Source organism: Manacus candei, unplaced genomic scaffold (genome assembly GCF_025592945.1).
Source record: "Manacus candei isolate 608988 ecotype Guabito, Panama unplaced genomic scaffold, ASM2559294v1 h1tg000050l, whole genome shotgun sequence".
Taxonomy (NCBI): domain Eukaryota; kingdom Metazoa; phylum Chordata; class Aves; order Passeriformes; family Pipridae; genus Manacus; species Manacus candei.
In genome coordinates this window covers 32,926,749-32,953,090 of record NW_026138098.1, presented here as the reverse complement: position 1 = coordinate 32,953,090, position 26,342 = coordinate 32,926,749, and the positions used below count along the sequence as shown (strand labels likewise).

General features: G+C 39.1%; 1 protein-coding gene across 7 annotated transcripts in view; it reads left to right on the top strand.

The window, feature by feature from the left end:
* The window catches only part of CTNNA3 (catenin alpha 3), a 443,012-nt gene extending 418,827 nt beyond the window's left edge, over positions 1–24,185 (top strand). For all 7 annotated transcript variants that reach the window (XM_051800260.1, XM_051800262.1, XM_051800261.1 and 4 more), the window contains 3 exons: positions 5,501–5,606; positions 12,737–12,871; positions 22,121–24,185. In XM_051800260.1, coding sequence (XP_051656220.1) covers positions 5,501–5,606; positions 12,737–12,871; positions 22,121–22,408 — 529 coding nt within the window. In that variant the 3' untranslated portion in view covers positions 22,409–24,185. The remainder of the gene's footprint in view (positions 1–5,500; positions 5,607–12,736; positions 12,872–22,120) is intronic.
* The last annotated feature ends 2,157 nt before the right edge of the window (positions 24,186–26,342 follow it).

Sequence of the window (26,342 nt, the reverse complement as noted above, 5' to 3'; positions counted from 1 at the left end):
CTTTTATTTGCATTACATTTATTTTGTTAGGGAGTAGACCTGCTTCAGCCGTTGCATCTGTAAATGTTGAGTGGGCATTTGGCTTTAGCCAGTTAGTTTTGCTGACATTAAGAATTCATTTCTCCTGATTTCCAAACCTTTAAACTCAGACAGGGATAGCAAATGAGTGAAACTAGAATCTTTCTTGCTTTATATCTACAGCTATAAAGAAATGGCAAAGGTTAGTTTGGTGATCCACCTGTACAATCTACAATTACCTTTTCTCTAAGTGGGTTTCCTGAGGAGCTCTGCTGTCTACTGTTTTTCTGGGTGTAACTGGTAGAGATGTGCAGCCAGGTGTAATAAAAGGGGTTTTTGTTTATAGACATGATTCTAAAAAGCAAAGTTTTTCATCCTTTAACACCAAGCATTTCACAGATTTCATCTAAAACTGTGCACATAGAGCTGGGAGGGGCAGGCAAAGCAATTTACAGGAAAAAATTATTCACTCAGTAAGTTAATAGAGCATTTATAACGAGTGAGGTGTGAATCCTGCTTCCTTATCCCTGCTCCCAGGCCTGCACACAATCAGTAGGTTAATAAAAGAAAAAGCAAACTTCAGAAACAGCTCATGGAACAGAATGTCTGACTGGAATCTAGATTTCTTACCATGCCAGTATTACAGGCAGAGCAGCAGTGGGAAGGCAGAAGAAAGGAGAAACACATGATATGTTTGGAGAAGAACTGCAGGAGGCACAAGTTGGTACCTTGGAATGTAGTGATTTGTGAATTGACTAAATACAGTAGTATATATAAAATGTAATAATTGTGTTTGGGAGTATCATTCTGTCTCTGTGAGTAAAGTAAGGGATGTTTCTTATAAAACTAACCAGTGGGAGCTGTCAGGAGTTGCTGATCTAGAAACTAGGACCGATGATGGGGTGGTCAGTGTGTGGAGCTCAAGACTTTAATGTGACAGTGGCCACTGACCTGTGGCAGTGCTCGTGAAGCTTCGAGTTCACACCTTGAAGTGCTTTGAACTCACTCCTTACGTGTGATGGTGGTTTGTGGTGGTGGGTGTGTGTTAGGGAGGAGTTTCTCTCTTGAGACTGACTAGTCAGTCGAGCTCCCCATTGCTGTTTCTGATGCAGGGGAAGTACAAAACATTTGCTGAGGTGAACACAGTGAGGAGGGAGAAGCCACTCAGCTTTGCTCCAAGACAGGAGGCTTTTCTTGGAAAAGGTGATGGATGGCAAAAGCTTCTTGGATTTGAAATAAGAATACAAGTTTCTTTTTTAGTAAGAATTGAGAGAGCATCATTGCTTTTCAGTGTGAAGGACAACAGGAAATAATGCCCAAAACTGATGTCTGCTAATCATTGCAGTTAAGTTTATGCAGACGGGGATGGAGTTTCTCTTCAGGCACACAGTTTCTCAGGGCTTGGAGCAAGAATGATTAGATTGAGCAGCTTCAGTCTGTCTTTTACATTTATCCAAACCCCTTGGTGTTGTACTAATTAACACAGTCCAACTTTTTTCTTGTTATGATTGTACCTTGCAAGAAACATTTATGTGAAGTTTGTTGGGGTTTTTTTCTCCTATACCTATTGAAGATATTCTAAACTGCTTTCTTTGTACACAATCCAACTGTTTTCCTTCTAGTTAGACTTAGCTGGACGTTTCTCTCTCATATTATTTTTGGCCTATTCCCAGTTTTCTTGTTGGATAGAGCAGTGATTTGAGCTGTAGTAACAATCCATCACTACCTTGGGGATGTAACTGCTTGTAAATGTAGTACTTTGTGTCTCCTCTTTGTTTTCACAACCTTGACTGTATTATCAGCTTGCTTAGCCAGTAAGGCTTCATGCTTGGAAATAGTCAAGTGTGAGGAAAATAGGTGTATTAGATCTTCCATGCAATCGATCCAGATCAGGAATTTAGAGTCTACTATAGGCTATGAATTAGTGAAATCATTGGGAAACAATTTCAATAACTGAGTGTGTGGATGAGGTTTGGCTTTAAACATTTCAGAGACTGGAAGCAGGGAAAAAACAGTAAGATAAGGCTGACTCAAAAATAACAAAATAAATTACATGGTTGCCATAGCACAGAAATTTATGTAGAGGAAAAGGTGGAAAACTCTATGAAGGAGCAATTTTCTGATGCTGCTGACCAGCAGATGGTACTTGGTGGGAGGATTTTTTTATCTGTCTAGCTTCTTTATTGGCTGTAGGTGCATGAGCCAAGCTAATGCATGCAGGTCTGTACTATTACCACAATTTGGGATGCTTCAGCACGTGGTGGAGGAGGATCGGGGACTACATCTGTAGAAGGAAAGGGATGCTGTTACAATGACATGGGAAAGAACTAAGTGAAATATCTGGAAAAATGTTCCAGAGAGTGAAATGGATAGCTCAGGGAAACAGCCTTCCAAGCAAAGTGTTTTTCATACTTCAAACTTGCCAGAAAAAATGCAAGTGAATATAAAACTGGTAGGGAGCTGTGTAATGGCTGGGGAAAACAACCTAGATGATTTAATGGACTTTTTGTGTTTCTAACATCTGGATCCAGGGAGTTAATCTGAGTAAGTGGCATTCTGAATCTGCTGATCTGGTGGTAAATCAGGAAAACTGGGAATTCAAAAGTGCACATCTGCATTGATAACATTAGAAGGCAACATGCATTGCAACTGGTAATCATTCACCAAAAAAACATACAACTTCTTTGTTAAATTTAAAATTATAAAATCATTGGGCTGGAAGAGACCTCAGAAGGGGACTGACACCACCCTGTCCCTCACAACAGATGTCTGTCTGGTCTTGTCCATTGGCAGTGATGCCAAAGCCTCCTGGCTGCTCTGCTCTGGTTCCCCCCCGAGCTCAGCACCTCACCTGAACCTGCTTTTCCAGAATGTGAGCTCCATCCCACCTCCCCTATCCCCTACGAAGCTCCTTTGAAGACTGTTACCATCTGTGTCCTACAGCTTCTCCTACTCGTGCTTCCTCCTTTGCCCCACTGAACCCTTCTGTCTCTCCTTATGTTTATGACATGTCTGATCATCCTTTTTGCACATTTTTCATCATGTCAAAAACGTTCTTCATGGAACCCCCCTCCCTGAACTGCAGTTGCAGTCTTACCCAAATGGAGAAAGCAGAAGGAAAGCTTGCTTTGTCCACCTTGGGTGTGGCATCTGCTGTTTTCATAACAGCAACCGCCTCACAAACTCCTGTTCAGGCTAACCCACTGTATTAGCCCCTCTGGCTCTGTAAAAAACTACTATATAGGCTCTCTCTTTCTCTCTCTCTAAGCACTTAATATGTAATGTCCAAATTTAATGTTTGCAGCTGTTCCCATTGAAGTATCATCCTGATTTGTCTTTTTTCTTTCTGTTTCTTCTGTTTGCCTGGTGATTCAGCAGACTTGGTGTACTCTCCCAAGTATTCTTTTCTAAGTACTTAGAATTGCCAAACATCATAATGGCTCATTATGCCATACTCTGAGGCAGTTACACCTGTGCTTTATGTCAAAGGCTCTGCATTTTACCTGAAGGTAAAAAAAGGAGTACGGATAGTTCTTGGTTGTATAGAAAAGGAGCCCTCCTTGTATGTGTAATTTAGCATGCTGGGATTTCAGCATTTTTATTACAAGGCTGAGGCATTCCTAAACACTAAACCTTCATTTCAAGACTGAGCTGTGGCTTAGAGCTCAGAAGCATCCTGCCCCACATTGTTTAAAGACTCCAATAGAGAACTTGAACCATTGGTGCAATTAGGTGGCAAGTGGAGCAGAAGTGTCCAGAACAGTCCTTGCTGAGGTTCCTCTAATGGCTCTCCTGGTGGCCGTATTTGTGAGGAAAGGAAATACTTCCTGTTCATTTGGTTGAAATAACCTTTCTTGGGTAGAATTGCTTCATTCTCATTAGATCTCTGAGGGACTTGCACAGGTTCAAGAAATTGCTAGTTTAATTGAAGAACTTCACCTTCAAAATACCCGTTCAGCATAGCTTCAGATGTCAAAAAAGCTGCTGGCTGATACTCACAAGAATTTCCTTAACAGAAATAGCCTTGGATTGTTACATCTCTCCTTTCCTGGCTGCTTTAATTCTGGGTTGTGTTCACCTTTAATGTTATCTTGCTGGTGACAGGGTTGGACCTTTCCAGGAGGGTACCGGACTGCTGATAGTTTGTGGAGCACCTGAGGGACTTGCTATGGATGACTGACAGACCTCTGGGCTTTGGAACCTGCCACAGTGAAAATTATAATGAAAAACTAATTAGTGGCCTGATATGGTGGGGAGGGCCAATATGCAGTTGTAAGGATTCAGTTGTGCACCTAAGGGTTCGAAGGGAAAAGAGCAGGAAAGGAAAATGAAGGGTATGGGTAAAAGTTGAAGTACTTCATCCTGGACACATACCCTATTAATCTGTTTTAAACTGATCAACTTGCTAAGTAGGTTTTTCATAACAAGAAGATGCCTTTCTGTAGAAAAAATAATGTGTAAAATACCTGATTCTAGGTTGTTCCAAATGTGAGCTTCAAAAGTTGAGAATAAGGAACTGTAATTAGTCTACCTTACTCCCAAGGATTAAAAAATAGTTCTTTGCTAAGCAACATGATTAATCAGGATGAGATTAAACATATCTGCCACGTTGTCATCACTGTCTTTTTACTGAATAAAGTGTTTGTATAGTTATATATGATAATACTTTTAGTCTAAATGAATTTTTTACTGGAATGAATGGTAAATCTTCTTTATACATGAAACCATACTGACTTTGAGGAAAAGGGTCTTCTCATTTGAACAAAGAACTATATTAATTTTTTTCATATTGTCTACTTCCTTTGTCCAATGCAGAACTTATAAATTGATGTGGGGCATTCAGGAATTAAATGTGCACATAATAAAACTAAAGGTATTCACTTCTTGGCAAATTGTTCGCAAGAACTTTACTGTTTTCCTAGGCTGAAAATTCTGAAGAAATTGTGAAATTGTTTGGAAAGTATTTTCAGATGTGGCATATCTGTATTTTGAGTGGCGTATGCCAGTTGATTTGCAGCTCTGTTCATTATCTCTATTTTCTCTTGGGTGCACCAAATAAATTAAAAAAACAACCCAGAAAACAACAGGTATCCATAATGACTCTCTGAATACATCTCTGTGCTGAACTTCCTTTGAACGTATTTACAAGAAAATTTGTGGAAGGAACTTCATATTTGAGGAACTTCATATAAGCCTGGGAAAACCAAACTGCACAAGAAATCTCTTAAAATCCTGATTTGGACTAGGTTGCGCTTCCAGTATGAAAAAAACTGTGGGACATCTTTCTGGTACTTCTGCATCCAGTTGATGCCAAACAATACAAATTTGTGGGATGTGAAAACAAAACAGTTGGGGCCGGGGGGAAATTTAATTAATGTCGCTTGTGTGGATTAGCTGCTTTGAGTTCTTCTGTGCCTGGTGTGCATGGATAGGATTTATCCTCAGTTGTTGAATAGCAGAGTTTCATTTGTTTCCTTTGCAGGGGGAGAGGCCCACTGAAGCACACATCCGATGTGATCAACGCAGCGAAGATGATCTCGGAGTCAGGCTCCAGGATGGACGTCCTGGCGCGGCTCATTGCGGATCAGGTGGGTTGTTCAGGCAGCAGTGCAGTAAAGTTTGTTCCACACCCATCCATCCACAGAACCTCTGACACCTAAGAAGGTCACTTACTTAAGTGACATTTTTAGATCTACTCTCTAATTTTCCTTCTGTTCTCCCTTTCTGAAGCCGTGGATATATAGATCCTGTCTTAATATATGTGTGGATTCTCTTCTTCATACATATTAATGTTTATATACACTTACACACACACACACACACTCTTAAATATAAGTGTACATTCACAAATATGTATGGACATATATTTATCTACAGATGCATTTGTATGTATGTGTGAATGTTTGTGAGCTCCCTTAAGCTATGAATGCAACATTTTAGACATATTGTATGTATGTATGTATATATAAATGTGTCTGCATTCATATATATATATGTATATGTGTATATTTATATATTGGAACAACAGTGAACGTATACATACATACAAATATTAATATATATAAAATATACATACAAATACATACAAATATAGATAAAATACATATTATATATAATATACATATACATACCTACAAATATATATAACATATATTATACATACATACAAATAGATATAAAATGCATATTATATATAATATACATATACATACATACAAATATATATACATAAGAGCTATTGTCCCAGTTTAACCCCAGCTGGCAACTAAGAACCATTCTCAGTCACCTGGAAAAAACAATAAACCTCATGGGTTGAGATAAAAAGCTTAATAATTTAAACAAAATAAAATGTAAGTCGTAGTAATAAGAACAATGATAACAATAATGAAAGAGAGGGAGAGAGAGGAATAAAACTTGGGTTGTCTTGTACTTGGATTATCTTCCTTCCACCTCTGCCCCTCAGCAGTGGCTGTTCCAGCTTCTGAATACTCGCAGTCTTGAGGTGATTTTATTTTTTTTTTTTTTTAGCATTTAAAAGAATTATATCTCATCATCAAACGCAAGGTCTACTTTATTTCCACTGGATTTTTAGAACATCCGACGGCTGAAAACCCCGCATCAGAACCCCCTCACCAGGAGCAGGGTAACAGAGCCTGGCTGAGAGCTGCAGTGGTGGCTTAGGAACTGAACACACCTCCTCACTAGGTGGGGTTGGTTGTTTTAGGGCCAGGCACTACCAGCAGTGTAGGGAAATGGCAGTGTGCAAATATCACATTTAAAACATTTCTCTTCCTGTGCCTTTTAGGCCTGGTGTAGCATGGTATGGTCACTGTTTCCACACCCTTAAGTACTCTATCTTTTTACCTTCACTTTTTATTTTCATACACAAGGCTTGCTCTTCTAGTATCTAGGAAGCAGCAACAGTCTGTTACTTGTTGTCGTGTGTCTCCCTGAATTCCAGATAACAAGATGAAGAATTTCTATTTTGCATCTCTACAGTTGTGATCAGATTTGTGGAAAAACTAGGTAAAATGTCTTGAGTCCCCATTTCTGATCTTGACAGATATTCTCCCAGCACATCTCTCTTTTCAGGGGCATTGGACAATAACTCCTTTCAAGATTTTATCAATTACAAATTAAAATTCAAGACTGTCACTTATATATTGCAGAAACCATTGTGATATCAAAGGCAAAGATGAGTAAGGGTCATAAATCCTTGCCGGTTTTAGAACAGAAAATCCACTCTTGCTGAAATATTTCTTGTAGATAAAGGAAAATTTTAGGGAAGAAATATTTCATCTGTGTTATTACAGTGACTCTAGACTAGAAACATGAACAAATCTCATGTGTGAGGAAAAAGTATTCATGAACCATAAATGCTAATAATTCGTGTGGACCCTCATAGTTGCTGGGAAATGTGACATCATTCAAGTTATGGGAACCATTTTACTGAATTCACTCAAATTATTTCCATTTGTCCTCGCTCAGAGCTTACACAGTTGATACTCATGAGCCACCTGAGCCCTGGTATTTATTCCTGTGGCATCTTGTGTGCATCTGAAGGACACTCGTTACTTATGAGTGGTGTTTGTATTTTAGATGCAATTTCAGGTTACAAGCACTAGAAGCAAAGGAACACAGGCAATTAAAAAACCCAAACACAAATCAAAACATGAACCAAATCAGCCCTTCCAGCTGTGGTGAACACAACTACAAGTCATTGTTAGATATGTGTCAAACTTAGTAAAAAAAGGGAATCCTCCCACTTTATTCCTCCTATTACAACCATATGATCCTCTCATTCCTCAGATGGCTAGAAATCTTTTAACTTCTATAACCTCTTTTTGCCTGTGCCAAGTCATCCTTTAACTTAGAAAGCTATTTTCTCACTGTGGTGTTTTTCTAATCTCAAAAGTATTTTCAAAGACAGCTGTTATTTTGGCGAATTTCCTATGCTCTTCTATCTCGGGGTCTTAAAATAAAATAAACTTTACAATCCCCTGGGCTTTTTTCTCTAGTCCTTCTCTGAATTTCAGCCAAACTGGAGGAACCCTTCAAGAATTTAGTGCCCAGAGTAGAACATGAATGTCAATAAGGTTTTTACTAATGCCTTCCTTAGCAGCATTTAGACTTTTTAGTGGAATTTTTCACATGGCGCCTTTTAGTAACATTTAAATTATGTGGAATTTCTATTACATGGATAAAAATGGATTTGTGTTATTTGCTTCAATTTTCAATTAGCTGATCTTTCAAGATATAGGTCCTTCCATTATTCCTGCACATACTCTTCTGGATGCTGTCCCACCACTTGCTATCAAGCTTAGGCTTCCATCTAAGTCTTTGTTACCACCTCTGATACTGTCATTTTATTAGGGTGCATCACTTTAGTGTTCAGCTTCCATGACAGCTCTTCCTCTGCCTTTGGAGTTACCAGGACCACAGTAATGTGTGACAGGATTTTCAGTGTTCAAAGCTACACAAAAGGAAGAAAAGCAAAACCATCACTCTGCTTCCTCCATCTTGCTCAGACCCAACAGAAGCAACCTCTGCATAATGAAGAATCACTGTTGTGTCTCTTTGGACTTTTCCTGTTATTGAAACATTTTCAAATGAATAATTTTGATTCATACTCCATGTAATTTCAGAGAACTGTGTAATTACATCATTCTTACTGTTTTTCTGTTAGGAAAAAAGGAAAAACTCCACAGTAAACTCTACCCTGTAACTGTATTTGCAGTCTTTTTATAACTCATCAGCCACAATAGAACCTCTCTGATATCATTTTTCTTTGATTTCATATTTTTTTATGATTCTCTCTTCCTGTGTTTGAAGGAAAGGGATACAGTGTGGTACAATTGGCAGAATTCAGTTATATTTCAGTCTGTGCTCACGGCACTTTTAAAATGGCTTAGAGTTAACAACTGTGAAAATAATCACAGTACAGCATCAACATCAGCCTAGGCAAATGAATCACAAGTACATTGATAATAAATGTAGTTTAAAATAAGATTTTATAAATTCATTGTCAAATTTGTGACCTGGAAGCCATGAGATAATTAAGGCTGTTGGTTAGTACATCCTGGTTTGATGGAATGTGCTGAAGATTAAGGTTTTATTAAGAGCCTCCTTGGTGTTCCAGTTGTTTTGCATCCACTACTATCCCAGTAAGACAGGCACTTGGACTGTGAGGTGTCATTTAATATGTTGTTTGCCAGACCTAATTAACACAGTAAGGAAAGCACAGTGTAAATAATCTTACATCCCTGTCAGTGAAGGGAACCCCACGTGGTACAGCACCCAAAAGGCACAACAAACATTTATAGTAGTGGGTCTGTGGGTGATTATACCCCATATTAATCACCATGAAGACAGATTTGGATTCTAGAGAAATGCTACTGGCTTTTTAGCAAAGGGATGAAATTAAAGCAAGAACAGTATTGTCTACAATCAGAATTTCCAGCAGAATTGTTTGTCTAGACCTCTTGTGCCACTACTGTGCCAGTGGCTTCTTCACTTGCAATTGTGAATCTTGATTTCAATATGGTTTTAATCACTGCGTAATTTGAATTTATCAAATCACTTCAAGGTTCCTGTGGATATTCTTTCTATTAGGTAAAATGCCACTGCGTTTTTTGGATGTGGGTCTGCTCTGATCCCTGTGATATGTATGGGAAAAAAACCCTCTCATAATGTGTTTGCATTTCTAGCTAAGAATGTGAGGCATTAAACTGGTAATCATCAATGGCCTGTGAGTTGATTAAATGCAGAATTTATTAGTTGTCCTTCTGTTGCAGCCCAGATTTTGGTTTCACTAGTGAGCAAGTGTTGCTTGTACCAGATGCTTCTGAGCAATATGTAGAAGATTCCTTATGGAATGTCCTACACAGTACATTTCTTCCTAACATCTGTCCATGGTTGATTTAGATATGCTATAAGGCTTTAGGTTTTTTTGTAATATTTTATCCTGCTTAAAGTAGTGCAGAATGTTATCTTTACCCTTGCAAATGCCTGCTCTTCTGTTGTGTTAGTCCCTGTCTTTGTCATCTCATCTGGTGAAGTTTTATGGGTGAATAACAAAAATGAGCCCATTTGGCCAGATCACAGGTACGTTCAGGCCAGTACCCTGTTGCTGACACAGTTAATAGTGAATACTTACAGTTAATAGTGAATACTTACAGTTAATAGAGAATACTTACAGAACTCTGTGGGATAATGGCACGATACTCACACAATAAGGTCTCCCAGCACTCAGCAGCCATTCCAGAATTTACTTAACCAAACCTATAAAACCAGGCACACAGAATAGTCCATTAATTTGTCCAGTAACTTCTTTAAGCCACTTAAGCTTTTCATATAATCATTCTGTACCAAAAATTTCTGCAACTTAACACCCAGTGTTAAAAACCGTTTCCTTTGTTTTGAACACAGTCTAATTACTTTCAATAACCCCTTGGATTTGTAATGGAGGAAAGAATACCTGTATCCATTAAAATCTTTCTTGTCCTTCTTATGTGCCTTGGTGTGGGCATTGGAGGGGAAAGATGCACTGTATCTACTCAGGGTGGTAAAGCTGTGGGTATGCCACAGAGTTGTACAGTTGCATTATTACGTTTCAGAAGACTTTTCCTATTTAAGGCCAAGCATTTGTTGTTTTGAATGCTCCTGGCCTTGAAACAGTGTTCTCATAGAACTATTTTGACCTCAAGGTCTTGTTCTTGAGTGGCCATTTCCCAGACTTTGGTTCATATCATCTTTAGAATTCCTAAAATGGTACACATTTCTTCTCTAATGCTATGTAAGGAAGACAGTAAATGTGACAAGCCTGACAATATTATTATATAAAAGAGTACTATATAATAATTATTCTTGTCACTGAACTTCTCTAATTGACATTGTCACTGTTTTAAGTGCATGAGACACTGTATTGGCATATTACCACCCTACCACCCTATATATTGAGTTTTTCTGGCTGAGAGGACAAAGTCACAGTGTAGTTAAGGAAAGAAAAAAAGGGAGGAGAAAGAATATCTTTCCAGGAATACACTTCATGTTGATATAATTAATTCTGATGCTTAGAGGTATTACCGTAGTATTTGACTGGAAGTATAAATTTTTACTAATTAAAATAAAATACACAATGAGTGTTTTCTAAGCAGTCAATAAAATACCAGTATTTAAATATTGATTTGGACAGTTCTTAAAGCAGTGCTGAGTAAGGAAGAAACAAAGACATATTTTAGTATACATGCTAACACTTTGAAAACGTCACACACAGCAAGAGAAGATGTCAAGAAAGACTTCTGTTTTTGTTCTAAAAACAAAGAACAAAACAAGTTTTGTTCTGTGTCAAAGCACAGAAAACATTTTAGTAACAGATGTAGCAGAACACACTGTAAGGACTGATACCCAAGTTGTATTAATTAATTTTAAATTGTTCAGTCTGGCCTTCCTTATTTACTCTTATGTTTTCCTAAGTCTAAAGCATGACCTTGTTTGCTTAAGCAAACATATTGCATAGCCACGAAGATAGCATTGTCACACTACCCCTTTAAACATATACCAGGTTTCTTCAGCAAAGCCAGTAGATAAAACATTTTATGAATTAAGTAGAATTGGTGCTTTTGCTGACTTCTGGCAGGTTTTTGATTTAAATCCATTGACCACAATTCCATAAGGTCAAAAGTTTAAATAAAACCATAAATATAAAAGCATAGATTGTTGACTGATCATTGACAGTCAACACAGTGGTTGGTGGGAATGTATATTTGTTTTTTTAATATACAAAGCTGAACACAGTTTCCTATCAGAAAAAAGTGACTGTATTTATTATGTAAGTACAGCACACAGGCTAAAAACACATCTCTGAAAAACTGTAGGGATCCATTGCTTATTTATCACACTTAATTTTTACAGCTGTGGTAGCAAAATAGGGACTCACTGTTCCCCTGAAGATGCCTTTATTCTGCCAGAGCAGTGAGAAGCAGCTTCAGAACAAACACGTTCATGGCCTTTGGTACCTCAAAGCAATATTTCCCCTCCAAGTACTCCCTGTATTTTGGCAGTTCACAAAAATGAGGTTGGAAAGACCCTACTTTTATTTAAAAAAATAATATTAGGGAAAAAAATCTGTGGTGTTAGAAGTATTGCAATCAATGAGTTTTCTGTAAGACTTTATTTTCCTGTTCCCACTGATACAGATGATCCTGTTCCCACTGATACAGATGATCTGTGGATTGAGTTGAATTCACTCTGGATGGAACACAAAAAACCCCCATAGTTCATATTACAAGATAAAGCATAATATATAAATGTTAACTTGTCTCTGCGTCTATGTTTACATTTGCCCACAAAATGCATGTTTATATTCCCCACATCACTGTTAATGTAGGTATTTTCTTAAATAAAAAACACAGCCTCTGTGGAATTGAAGGAAAAGTAATTATTCCATACAGTAAAGAATGTGTTTAGAAATATTGCTAAGGCAAGTGCAGCAGTGTTAAAAGGGAATATGAGGAATTCTAAGATTATTCTGATCCTCCAATTATTACATTAAAAACCTTCACAAGAGGAATGAACTGTGCAGCCTGATACAGCTGCAGTGAAAGACAAGCCTAAATTAATGTACAATTTGAATACTCCTCAGTGAAGTATTGACATGATTCCTGAGACATGTTTGAATCAGCAATTGCTGAAATGCTTTATTAATTGTTCTTTTCAGTGTCCAGACCAGTCGTGCAAACAGGATTTATTGGCTTACCTAGAACAGATCAAGCTCTACTCCCACCAGCTCAAAATCTGCAGTCAAGTTAAAGCAGAAATCCAGAATCTTGGTGGAGAGCTTATCATGTCTGCTGTAAGTAGAAAAATGGTATAAATTACTCTCTTGATTGACATAAGTGTTGCATTTCATTTGGACTTTCCTGTACTTGTAATATCATGGAATCACAGAATATACTGAGTTGGAAGGGACCCACAAGAAATGTTCCAATGTAGCCTCAAATCTAATTTTTTTTCATGTTTTTTATACACAATACAGAGAATCTAAGACAGTGAAGCATAAGACCAATTGCTTAGAAGGAATAGCAATCACTTGTTTGTTTTTTTTTCTTTTTAATTCTCAAAACATATTATGTATTATCACTGTTATTCTGAAGTAGTTTGGTTTTAAGTACTGTAACACACTTTAAGATGGTGGTTCATTTACTTACACACATGGAATATGCACATACGTGTGTCTGAACACAAAAAGAAATCCCCCAGAGATGTACTTCCAGGTCAGGAGGAAATGATGAAGGATATATTATCCCATATTTGTAGATCTATCTGCTTGAAATAGAGTTAAGTGTTAAGTCACATCATCTGTCTTACCAGTATCTGCTTCTGGATGATGCTATGGCAAAGTAAAGTAGGTATAAATGGCATTACAGATGAACATTGTTTAGGACCATATAACAGTGGTCAGCAGTGCCATGGTATAAGGGCACCTATGTCTCTGTATTCTCACCTATATAAGCACTGTAGCTGGGGAGGTATTGCTGACTGCCAGCACAGCTCAGTTTGGGACTTACTGCATGACAAAAAAGAGCAAACATTATGCATAGGAAAAAGTATGTTTAAATCCATGAACACAGTTCATAGTCATTAAATCTTGGTACCACATTACCCTCTTCAGCTGCTTTTCAGCTGTGTCCCCTGTAACCTTGTCTTCCGTGTAACATTCCTCTAACAACTTCCCCTGGAGGGTTTCTTGCCCAAAATTAATAACTCCCCCCATATCATTAGCGTAGGTTAAATAGGCCAGTTTGCCTGGGCCAGTTGGGATGCTTTGGGGAGTATCCAGCTGAGAGTTCTCTTAACTAAAAGTTCTCTCTTAGGAGAGAACTAAGAATTCTCTCCTCATTTAGTGGCTTTTTTACTTCAGGCCATATAATCTTGTAGTCCACCTTTCTCACTGTCCTTCCCCAAGCTCCAGTAACTTCATTCTAGTCAGAGCCCCAGTTATGGAGGTTATAAAGGTCATGTACAGAAAAAGAGGAGATGTAGATCATTAGCTTCTAATTCTCCACTCACTGCAGTTTTGTTATTATCACTCATTAATAATTCCTTGATCAGTGTTTAGTCTTTCATGCTCCCATAAAATACTTACATTTTTCAATAATGCAGCTTACATTTCCTGTTTGTGAGCTGCACAAGAAAAAATGGTAAGGATTCACTGCATCTTCATTAGGAGTGATTAAACAAGAAACGGACACTTCTTTCTATTAATTGGAATAAATTTGTGCCTCTTCAGGCACAAAATAATGGGGTAACATTTGCAGTATGCAGATTGACAATAATTGCATTCATTTATATAGATAAGCTGATAATTCATTCTCAAGTACTGCACAGTGATAGGCTTGCACCTTACCTACCAGTTTGCTGGGTTTTTTCCCCAGCAGTGGCTTTAAGTAAAGCAAATTATATCACAGAGCAGAAAATTAACAGATCCTTACATATTAATACCATTCTCCCTGACTTATGCCAGGCAATTCTGTTTTGTGCTGTTTATACTCATTATCTTCCTGTATTTCATTTTATATTGTATTTGGCAAGGGAGATAGAGCTTTTTGACCTTAACAAGGAAATGTGTGAAGAGAGAGTTTCAAGAGTTACAGTATCCAGAGTTACAGAGTTACATTTGCTAACTGGCACAGAAAAGCCCTCTCAGGTTAGCCAGCCTTACCTGTGCACTGAAGGCTTTGTCACTCTAGTTTTTCTCCAAATGTCTCATTTATCTTCAGCTCTTCCTCTTGGTATCTCAAGAGCCAGACTACCTTAAACAGTGACGTAAGTCAGCTTTTGTGCCAAACGTAAGTGCTTTAATACTTCCAACTTCATGCCTCGAGGCTGGATTTAAATGTCTGCTCTACTTCCTGAGTTACCACTGAGTTCCCATGGCTGTTAAATCAAAAGTTCCCTGCATCGCTATGAACGGCCTTCAGCTTTGAAGGTTGTGCCGCAGGTGAAAACACAGTCAGAGCTATAAATATAAGGCAGCAGGTAGCAAAATACAAGGCAGGGTGTCTGCCACCAGGCCTTTGGCTGACGCAGTCCCAATCCTTGGATATCCATACCCCAGGAGAGTGATGTCTTGGCCAATGTGTGAGCGCTGTGGCAACTGGCAAGTGGCTCCACGCCTTCGCTCCACTTGGAGGGTTTCAGCTGCTGCTGGAGAAGAGCTGGCACTGTGCTCAACTCCTGAAGAGCTGCTCCTTTGGCAAGGGAGATGGGAGCAGTGCATTTCTGTTCCTTTTAGGGTTTCTAGACTTTCTTTTCCCCCCTAAAAGAGAAGTCGAGATGGGCAGAACCTCTTCTCAGCTGCAGCCCCGGTAGGACTGAAGAGAGGGAACGAAGGACTAAGCAGCATGCTGGCAGTCCTGCTGAAATATGGGCTGCTGTTACAGCCCACTGCATTTACTACACATAGATAGTTTGTTCCACCGCCTTCAGTGCTGCTGTCCTGCTTTCACTGCTGCGTGACCTTCAGTGGAAAAACGTTCCTTCTGCCTTGCTTTAGGTCCACAGCAGCCGTTCTGGCAAAGCTGATGCCTCTGTGCATCAGGGGAGTGTCCACTGCTCCCTGTTCAGCCAGTTTGTTTCTCCTGGTTGGTATTCCTCCACGTCATTGGAACGTGTAGTTCAGTTTGTTTGAAAGGATGGTGGAAGGTTACTTATAGGGCCTTACACCATGCTTAAAATGACTTCTTATTTTGATGTCTGACCCTGAAAATACTAAAACATCCATTTTCTAAAAGCTGATGTTAGCCCTCAAGAGCTGATATATTAAAATTTTCTTCTACTGAGAAGTGAAGAAATGTTTCACTGTTTGGTTGTTTTTTTTTAATGTAATAACACTATAGCTTTCTCTACTTTTGCCTAGTATGTGCTGGCAGGTGTGTGTATATAGAACTCCTGGCCTTTGGAAGCAAAGCAAAGCAGGTTTTCCTGTCAATTCCGGGCATCTCATTTACTGTTCCTTTCTTAACTGCATCTACTGAGAAGAACTAATTCAAAGGAGTAGCAAGTATTGCTGGTGAGGTACACTACAAGCCAGTTAACTTTTCCTAATAATAATTACTTTGGTAATTACCAAAAATCTGGATGTGTTTTATAGTTCTGAACCTCAATGCATGTAAAATATATTGTGACAAGCACTCGATTTCTTCATAAACAGCAAGGAAAGGATTTATATTATCCTTTATAAAGGATTTTTCTCAAGACCTGTTTTCAAAAAAAGATAGAACCCTTTTTTTTAAAACCTCCCTGGAAGTGAGTACTTGGGAGGGACTGAGATAACTGCCTGGCTAAGCATCTACTCCATTATGGTGTTGCATAGGAACAGTTTTACAGCCCTTAATGTAAGTTGTTTATCATTTAACTTGGCCACAGGCCTGGTCTAATTACAGGACTCAGTTTCAGTTCTTTGAATCCTACTTAGCCTGAAGCAGATTCTGGTCATGGTTGGTTATTTAGTTCATTATATTCAATTTCCCCACCTGAAAAATGAGTAAAACACAGATCAAACCCCAGAAACTCTTGAGGTATAAAATGCAATCATTGGATGGACAAACAGACATAGATAACCAACAGGATTGCTGCATTTTTAGGAAAACTCAGTTCATTGAAAATAAACAACCCAAAGGGTGAAGCAGATTTCCTGAGATCTCTCCAATATCCCAAGGGAGAACATGGCAAAGCAGAGGTGAACAGTTTCCAGATTAAAAAAAGAAATCAGGATGGCAAGTCTCCCTTTGGCTTATTTTCTATACAACCTGAACTGGGATTGAATCTATGAAGTGGTATGTTGAATGAAGTTGTGTGAAGAAATGATGTGTGCTTCCAACTCTTTTAACTTTTTTCTGTGCTTCCTTGAACACCCATCTCTTAGTGTCGCTGCTACGTCAAGATCTCCGTTAAAATGAAATTATCACTAGTGTGGCTCAGAAAACAGGTCAAGTAACTTGCGTTCAAATCCTGGCCAAGGACAAGGAAAAACTCTGATGTCTTCAACAGTCAAGATTTCACTCTTAATAATTAACCTATTTGGATTTTCTTCTACTTTTAATCTTAAGGGATTAAATCACTTTATTTTATATAGCAACCTTAGTGAAAGCACAAGAAAGAAATTCACAAAATCAAATAGTAAAAGCATAGTAAAAAAAACAGGACTAAAATCAAAAGCACAGTGTAGTAAGTACTCCTTACCTTAAATGGAGCACTACTCAGACACTCACTGCTCTTTACAGAAATGTAGAATTTGTGTTATTTTTGAGCTGTCAAAGAATTAAAAATTCAGTCTTAGTCTCTCAGTATAGTGTAACAAAGGAAATTTGCTTCTAGGAATGTATTTAATGAACCTTGTGGTTCAATTAAGATTAATTTTTAATAACTGACCTTGCTTCCAAAAGAATTTTAAGTTCAGGCTTCAAATGCTGACAAAAGAACTGTGTATTTCATATTCAGTTCTCAGCTCCCACCTGTACAAAATCCAAAAGTCTGGTTGAACTGCAAAACCAACTTGGGAGATGGTAAACAGCCAACTGATAATCTGTTCTCAAATAGCAAAACCTTAGCTCCCTGTAAAGAAAACAAGAATGCTCAGAGCACAGCAGTCGGGGTGTCCCAGCTGGGGCTCCAAACACTGGCACCGTACGTGTCCAATGCTTTGTGAGGACTGTTTTGTGCAGTCCCTCACAGCTTTATTCCAGAAGGAAGGAATAAAGGCTGTCACTTCTTTATGGCAAAGAGGCAGCACCTGAAATCTATGCGAAGAATGGGAGTGGGACACTGGCTTATTTAGGTGCTTTGGGAGTAGGGAAATTTTGTATTTAACTGCTACAGAAACGAGTCCTGGTGACACATGATAAGGCAAGCATTTCTTAGTGCACTGAACAGAAAATATTTCAACAGCAAAAGAGTTTCTTCAAATTCTAAGTCACAATTCTCCTAGTCTGAATATTAAAAATAACTGGCCATACCAGTTATTATACTGTTCAATATTTTATTACAGTAATGGGTTGCTACTACTGCCAAGACATGAAATTATTTTACCGAAAATGAGAAAAATACAATGCATGTAAACAAATTGAAAATAAACTTTAAAAATTACTTTTTTTCCCCCTAAACTCCCTTTTCTTCAGCTTTATTACTCATTGGAGACTGCTTACTTGCATTCAGGACTCATTGCAGAGGAAGAGTAAAAGTGCTGGAGATGAGAGTCCATTTCAGCAGGAGGGTTACCAGTAGGATTTTTGGTAGTGGTGGTGGGGCTTGGGTAAAAAAATATGATCAGGTCTATATCTTCTGTGTTTCACCCCAGTGTGGTTCTATAATCACTGTTATAGAATCATTCTGTGTTTGTTTTGCAATGGAAAATAACAGGACAGGTGAGTAAAGATATGGCAAAGGATGTTTTTCCTAAAGCCTTTAATGAATTACTATCTTAACTGACAGAGTCAGACCTGTGAAATGTGGAGGCTGGAATGTTGCATCTCCATGGAAAATGCTGAAAGAGTAAAAGTGGAGTCAGGCAAAAATAAAACAGCTTTTCGTTTGGGGTTGTTTTGTTTGTTTTGCTACTGAATCTTTATGTACCACTTGCTGTGCATTGAGGAGTTTGCAGCTACATTTCTGTAAATGAAATGAATTTAAACGCTCAATGAATATTTTATCAGTCTTTCATTTATGCCAAGTTTCATTTCATCAATTTTCCTGGATATGAGACCTTGAAGAGCCTGCTGAATATCTGAGATAAAAGCATCCAAGCGAAGACAGCCCTTGAGTACATCAGTTTTACAGAAGAACAACAGGTTTCCACCAAATTCTATAATGCTACTGGCATTGAGGTATAAAAACAGCTGCTCTCTAGAGACAGAAAAAAAGATTCAATGTATGGCTTGATTCTTGTAATCCATAGTACATGTCCAAGAACATCTTTTAAAAGCTTCTCCAAAATATTGGATGCCATTAATATCCCCACCACCACCGCCACCGCCTTCCTGTTTAGAAGACAAGTGTGAGATGCATCCAGGAAGCTGAGGGGAAAATATGGGCAGTAGGATGCTGCAAGTAATGTGGACAGAGCCTGAAGGGTAGCATTAACTGAATCTCCCTGTGTCTCACTGCCTACGCCAAGAGGAAAGTAGAATTAATGTGGATTGCTGCCTGTCCTGACATACACCACCTACACACCCACCCACTCCATCCCTGTGGTAGCTGCAGCACCCTAATTTAAACTGCACTCCCCTTATTTAAACATCCTTAGTAGTCTGTAGGTCATCTGCCCTTCAGCAGCTATTTCTTATATCTTTGGTTTAGGTATCTGCAAGCCTGTTTGTATCTCAGGGCATCTTTTGTAGAGCTTAAAGAGTTTGGTTCCTCTGGCATGACAAGTGGAACTCAGCCACCTCAGTTCGGTACAATTGGGTTTGGAAGTCAGTCTTTGGAGCTTTAGCGTTTAAAATGCTGGACTTGGCAGGTGTCCACTCCCAGAGCCCGTGTCAGACTGTGAGGCTGACATTCCACATATTGGTTTCCAGTTATAACCTCATCAAAATTAGGGGCCCATGAAGTTTATTTGTTGTTTATAGTAGATATATATGATTATAGTTTAAGACATAAAAATTTCTTGATCACGGTGGTGGGGTGAGGGAGCTGTGGACTGTTTCAGAACCACAAGCATTTGGTTAAAGGAGCCCCAGATGCCAGAACAAGGTGGTAACTGTTCAATTTCCACAGGAGAGGAAAGGCCAAGTAAATTGTAATGCTCACCTGAAAGGATCCCATTTCATTATCCATGTTTCACAGTTACACTGAAGTCACAATAAAAAAACAGCCGAAGTTTTGTGATGACCTTTATCCTGCCTGGATGCTGCCAATTTCTTCTAGAAGCCTTTTCCCTTCCATGCAAACAGATTTTTTTTTTCCCTACTCCTGGAGCAGCTTTCACTGGACCTGCCACTGACACCCCAGCCCATCTTGCTGCCCAGCCTGTCATTCTCCTCGTGTGCCTCTAACACGGCTTTAAAAAGGTGGGACACTTACAACCACTGACAAACTTCAAGGTGAAAAACTGCCTTTTAAGTCTACAATAGAACCAAAGCTATCTTTTCCTTTCACCCAACAGTTTCACCTTGGTGTTGCTATACTGCCAGTGCTAGAAAAGTGAGTGTGTACATATTGACTGTTTAGGGAGGCAAAAAGATTATTCAAAGCTTTTAAGAAACTGTGAAGACTATAGTGTTGTCAGTGTTGTCAGTGTTAATTCAATTAATAAAAAAATTTTGTGTGTGTATGCATGGGTGTGTCTGTTATAATTAATCCTCTGGTTAGCAGGAAAGAAAGAAGTTCATGTGAACTTTTGTCTCTCTCCTTCTCATCAAGTAAATTTATTGTGACAGTATTCAGCAGTGTGAAATTTGGCCAGGACTTGAGTTCATCTGCCACAGAGCTACTGCTACACCCCAGTCAGGATCCCTAGAAAAATGGATGTGCTGGGAACTGCAGACTTGTCAGGAGTGTAAGGACAGGGCCTGTGAGCAGAAACCTTACTGACAGCCTGGAAGTTTGTAAAATGTTAGGTTTAAAGGCAGTATTTGAAATTAGGCTTGGGGGTCAGCATGTGCTTTGAACTTCATGTCAAATGGTTTCATAGGAGCTGTGCTGTCCTGCCAAGCTGAGCTGAGTGGCTTCCCTAATTCAGTTTATAACCCACAACCCCCACAATGTGATGGCCACACACTGCCCTGCACAGATCACAGGGCTCTTACAGACTGTCCTTTGTAGAAAGCTCCCATGCTCCAACAAGGAGTGAACTTTAGCAGCCATCTGGTAAATTTAACACCTTTTCTTGGAGCACAGAGGTAATTTCAGTTTGCCATCACACATAGGTGTGCATTCAACCAGGCCTCTAACTGTTTTAACTGTGAGGTGGGGTGGGAGTAGCAAGGGGTATTTTTTTTTGGCACTTCCAGAGAGGAGCAGTAAGTGTTGTGTTAACTGGAGGGTTTTCCTGTGATTCCAAATTGCAACTGAATCCAGACACTTGGCTGTATTTTTTATTTCTGCCTTATTTGCATTTGTGTTACACAACCAGCATGTGTTCCTAAGTGTTACCCAAAGACAATGAAGACAGACAATAGCATGCTCCAGTTGAGAACGTGATCAATTCAGTTGACCTGGCAAAGGGGAGAAGCCCTTTAACCTTTCCTAATGACTCAGTTTGCAAAGCTGTGTTGCCTAAGGCTGTGGGCTTGGGTTGGATGGCAAAGCACAAACTCATGGCCCTTTAGAGAACTGGCCTCAGTGCTTTTACAGAAGGCAAATGCTTCAACAAATGAGATGTTTAGAAGGTGAATTGTAGGCTCTCCATTTATATAGATTAGTCCTGCTATTTTTAACATCCAAACCATAGAGAGCTTCCTCTGTGTTACTGTTTTGTGTTTCCATGAGTACTGATGGAAAATACCTTTGCTGTACCTCTTGCATGCCTGTGTTGTGTGCTGCTGAAGGTGGTAGCAGTGATGGGGATTAGTTTGTTCTACATTCTGCCTCTTAGGCTGGCACTCTGTAAGCAGCTGGAGAGGCCACACAGTCACTGTGATTTCTGTGTGCTATCCTACTCTTAATTACCCTTACAGCTCTTGGCTGCTGACTTGGCTCCTGACAAATCCAGGCACTTTGTAGTATCCCAGCATTGCTCATGAGCATGTGTGGAAGTAATGGGTTAGATTTTCACAGCTCTTCTTTGAATTGGTTTCATTAACCACCAGTAGTAATTGCAGTGAAACTCTGTGGACAAGCATCATGAATTCACATTAAAAACCAAGAAAACTATTAACATTGTCTACATAAGCCTTCATATATTCCACCAGCACAAATTTCTGTATATCACTTTAAATCTGAGTGGGGGAACATGGATATAGTGATCAAACACACCAAGGGAAAGTAAGGAAATTAGGATTTAGTATGGTAGCCTTATTTTTTAATTGTTGTTTATTCCTGCTGATGCTGTGATTAAAAGCACACCAATTTCCCAGGTTGATGTGTCCTTTCCTTGTTACAGTTGGACAGTGTCACTTCGCTAATTCAGGCCGCTAAAAATCTAATGAATGCTGTGGTGCAGACAGTGAAGATGTCCTATATTGCATCCACAAAGATTATCAAGATTCAGAGTCCCACTGGCCCACGACATCCAGTTGTCATGTGGAGAATGAAGGCTCCAGAGAAGAAGCCCCTCATTAAAAGAGAGAAGCCAGAAGAAATCTATGCCGCTGTCAGAAAAGGTTCTGCAAAGAAGAGAATCCATCCTGTTCAAGTCATGAGTGAATTTAGAGGCAGAGAAATAGTCTAATATTTTGCCACTTTGTGTGTTCCTATCTTGAATTGCTGATGATTTTTCATCTTTTCCTCCACTTATTTAATAATTATATATGTTAATGTTTTGCTTTTCTCTAATTCTGTAAGATAACACTTGCTTAAATTATTTGAAAATGCTGTTGGATTAATTAGAAGCACACAGTTGAAAAAAAAAAAAGACAAACAAAAACCATTTTCTTGCAGTGACAAACTCTCGTTTTTGCACTGGCCTGTTTTCAACAGAGCACTTTTAGTGATGCACTTTGGGACTGTGCTGTAGCTGGAAAGGAGGAAGCAATGTGCCAACATGCCCAGAATCATACTGCATTCATGAGGCTTTAGGTGTTCCTGTGCCAGGGATGAGTGTGGCCACTACTAAACAGTATGTATTTTATGACATACAGCTTTTTAAACACGGTGCCACAGGGCCAGATCCTTGCTCGGCATCATTACACTATGATCAAGTCATGATTTGATGTGAACTGAGAGTCTGGGCCCTAACCTGGGGTCTACACTGAAACATCTAAAGACATCCCCTTGGCTAAGGCCGAGCCTTGGAAATATAAGTCTGAAAATGTTTGATGAAACACACAAAGTATTATAACAATGTGGATGTACTAATGTAATAAAAAAAGCACTGACTGCAACACAGCAATAATGACAGCTCTTTAAAGGGCCTTAGGAAGCATTAACATGGATCTGTGTTCTGCTCCCTGTGAGCCCTAAGAAATCTGCTGGCTGTTGTATTCGGTAGTTCAGATAAATCAGACATTAACAACAAAACTTTTCTAATTGCTGCACAAAAGAACAAATATGAAATGAGATCAGTGTGTGAAATACACATCTTGGATCTTAAGAATGGTGAGATTTTTGCAAGGTAACTGTAGGGATTTAAGCTACTTTTCTTATGACAGTAGAGTCCTAAATGCAGGACTGTGCTGGTAAGTGACCTGCTGAATGGCTGCACTCTTGTCTCAAACTACATAATGAAGGTAAAAGCTGTTAGTCCAGACCTCTGCAACTTAAGAGAAATATAATGTTTCGAAATCCATTTGAATCTGAAATCCACTTGGACAATTTTTTTTCTGAAGAATCTAACTTGCCTTCCCTGCCATGTCATGAAGTTCTCCCACGTTACCCTTGTTACTCAGAATGTCTTTGCCTGGCAATTCAGTAAATCCCTTGCTATGGTTTTTTTTTGCATTTGCTAAGGTGAAAGAGCTCCCTAAAAGGCCAGAACTTCATGATGTGTCACTCACTGCCTTTGTGAGGCAGCTCCAGACTATGGGCTGCTGCTCCATGTCATTTATTACCATGCTTTGCACATCAGTGCCCTGACCTGGCACAGTGTGGGCAGCAAAAATAACCATAAATGGTGCCTTTCCTCTTGGGGGCTGCTCTGTTTCTAAGCTCAGGATGGTGGGGCAGTACAATTTCTAGGCTGTTAATTAAGGAACTCCATGAAACCTATAGTGCTCATGAATTAAAAATGTTCTAGGTGATGATTCCACCTTCCCAAACTTTGCTGTCTGTTAAATGAAACCAAAGGAGAAGTTTGAAAGAAAATCACCTCTTGCCAACTAAAGTTCCCTCCAGTGTGTTTGCATGAAGATCTTAGTAATATGTATTGGGCTTTGCTAATACTCTTAGGGTGACAGAGCCAGCAGGTGTTACTGTCTTTAAACCCTCATGTCTGTCAGGATACAGGTCACCTTTATACCAAACATTTGTAACTAATGCCTTGTTATTGTATTATTAATAAAAAAGCACATGCACCACTGATAAAAGGTCTTTACTCTTGTGGGATTTTTTTTTTCCAATGTGTCTTATCTTTGGTCTCCAAAACCCAGTTCAGAAGCCTGTCAGGTTTACTAATAGGAGCACCAGCCTTCCAGCACACCGCATGTACTCTATTAGTCTGCTTTAAGTGAGAGTTTTTCTAGCATTAGTATCACTAAAGTACACTTTACTGCTTAATTTAATGCTCCTTCCTGCAATGCCACTTTTCTCCTGGCCATACTCGGTCGCCAGTTTGATCTCAACATAGGAATATATTAGGCAAAAAAACCCCACCTCTAAATGAACACAAAAATCAAAAAAACACTGCTGGTTTTGGAAAAGAGACAAAAGAATGATAAGTTAATTATATCCAGGCTTTTTCTCTTGGGTAAAGTTCAATACCAAATGAAAACATAAAGTTTATTCCTGGCTAAGGAGGCAGAGGGATAAGAAGTCCTGGAGCTGTAGAAAGCCCAGTGTATGAGCTTGTGACCCACTCAGGGAAGCAGGGAACCACCACTTCCCTGCCACTACTGGTAATTCTGAAGGGGGATGTACTGCTCAGTAAGTTTTATTCAAAAGCAGCTAGTCAATTCATCCTGCAACCTACTCATTCCTTCCTAGCCCCAGGTTCCAGAGCGTAGCTTTTCACTCTGTTGTTCCTGCCTTGCCTCTGTGTTTGTCCGTGGTGTATCAGCCTTGAAAATTCTGCTCTCAGCTGCAGCTTTGAGAGGCTTTCCCACCTCAGCATCTCGGATTATTTCATTAGCCTGCTTTGGTCTCTCACCATTACCACATTATGAAGTAATGATGGATCATTGAAGGCAATTTGATATAAAAAATTTCGCTAGAGCACTAAAAAATGAGACAGACTGTTGTTGTTGAAGCACATTAGTACAAGAGGACACACTCGCATCATTTCCATGAATCTCAAAGCTGATGAATTTTTTATTTTCTTTTTAATAAACAGCTTAGTTGTGTCACTCTGCTCTTATTACTGCTGTTCTCGCTTCCTTTAGTATTTAGCAATTCTAATCTGCAAACAACAGCTTCTGACATTGCAGACTGTGCTGAGCATAGCTCAGTACTTCATTATTGCCTCAACTTAGTGAGCCATTCCTGGTGCATAAGGGAAACTGGCTGGGCTTTGAAGGGAAGGTGCACTCACACCAATGTACTTTTCCCCCCAAATTAACTTTGGTACCACTTAGGAAGCCCTAAAGCTGCATCTCTGCTGAAGAACACAACCAAGCAGCTTAGGATCATGATGTTTTAACAGGGTTTTTACAGGCCTGTATCTCTTTTTGAAAGGTGGTTTGTGTTCTTTTTTTTTTTTCTGCGAGTCCACAGTTGAAGCATTTGAGAAAAAGTGAACAATAACAAAAGCAGTCATCTGAAATTGTCCAATAGAGACAATTTAGGAGCCTATCAGCAGGATAATTAAATAATAATTGAAGATCAAGCAAATGATGCTATGCACTTCATTTTTGGTTTCCCTGGGAGATCATTAGAACTGGCTTACTCTTTCTCCTAAGGTGGTTACTGGGCTTGTTTTTATGCAGAACTAATTCTTAAAGGGAAGAAAATACACCAGCACTGTTGATTAAAAAGTCGTGGATTTTGTGTTGTGTTGCTTCACTGAAAAATATCACCTTTCAAATAATAAACTACAATTTTGTGGAAACTCTTTTTGGCATAAAGAAAAAGAAAATACACCCAAAGCAGAAATGGCAAACAAACCATGAAAATGCTTTAAAGCCCCTGTTGTCTGTGTTCAACAGGAGAAATGTGCTGCTATTGTACAAGGAACTGAAAGCTGAGGGACCAATTTTTGACTCCAGCATACAAGCAATAGTTAAGATGAAAGCTTGCACTTCAAGAGGTGTATCTAGTAATTTTATGTTTAAGGAGTTTTTACAGGATAGGAAATATTCATGTTGTACTTCCTGATGATGAAAACAACCATGTTTCAGCAGGATGGACACTTCAGAGATGCCTTGTCGTGCAGGATGATGTTTCCTCTGGACTCTCAAGTCTTTTATCAGCCTGGCCATTTTACAGCCGTTGACTTTGCTGCTGTGATTCTCTGTTTTCACAGAAGACAGCAAATGACTCAACAGCAGCCAAAAACAGTCCGGCAGCTCATGAGC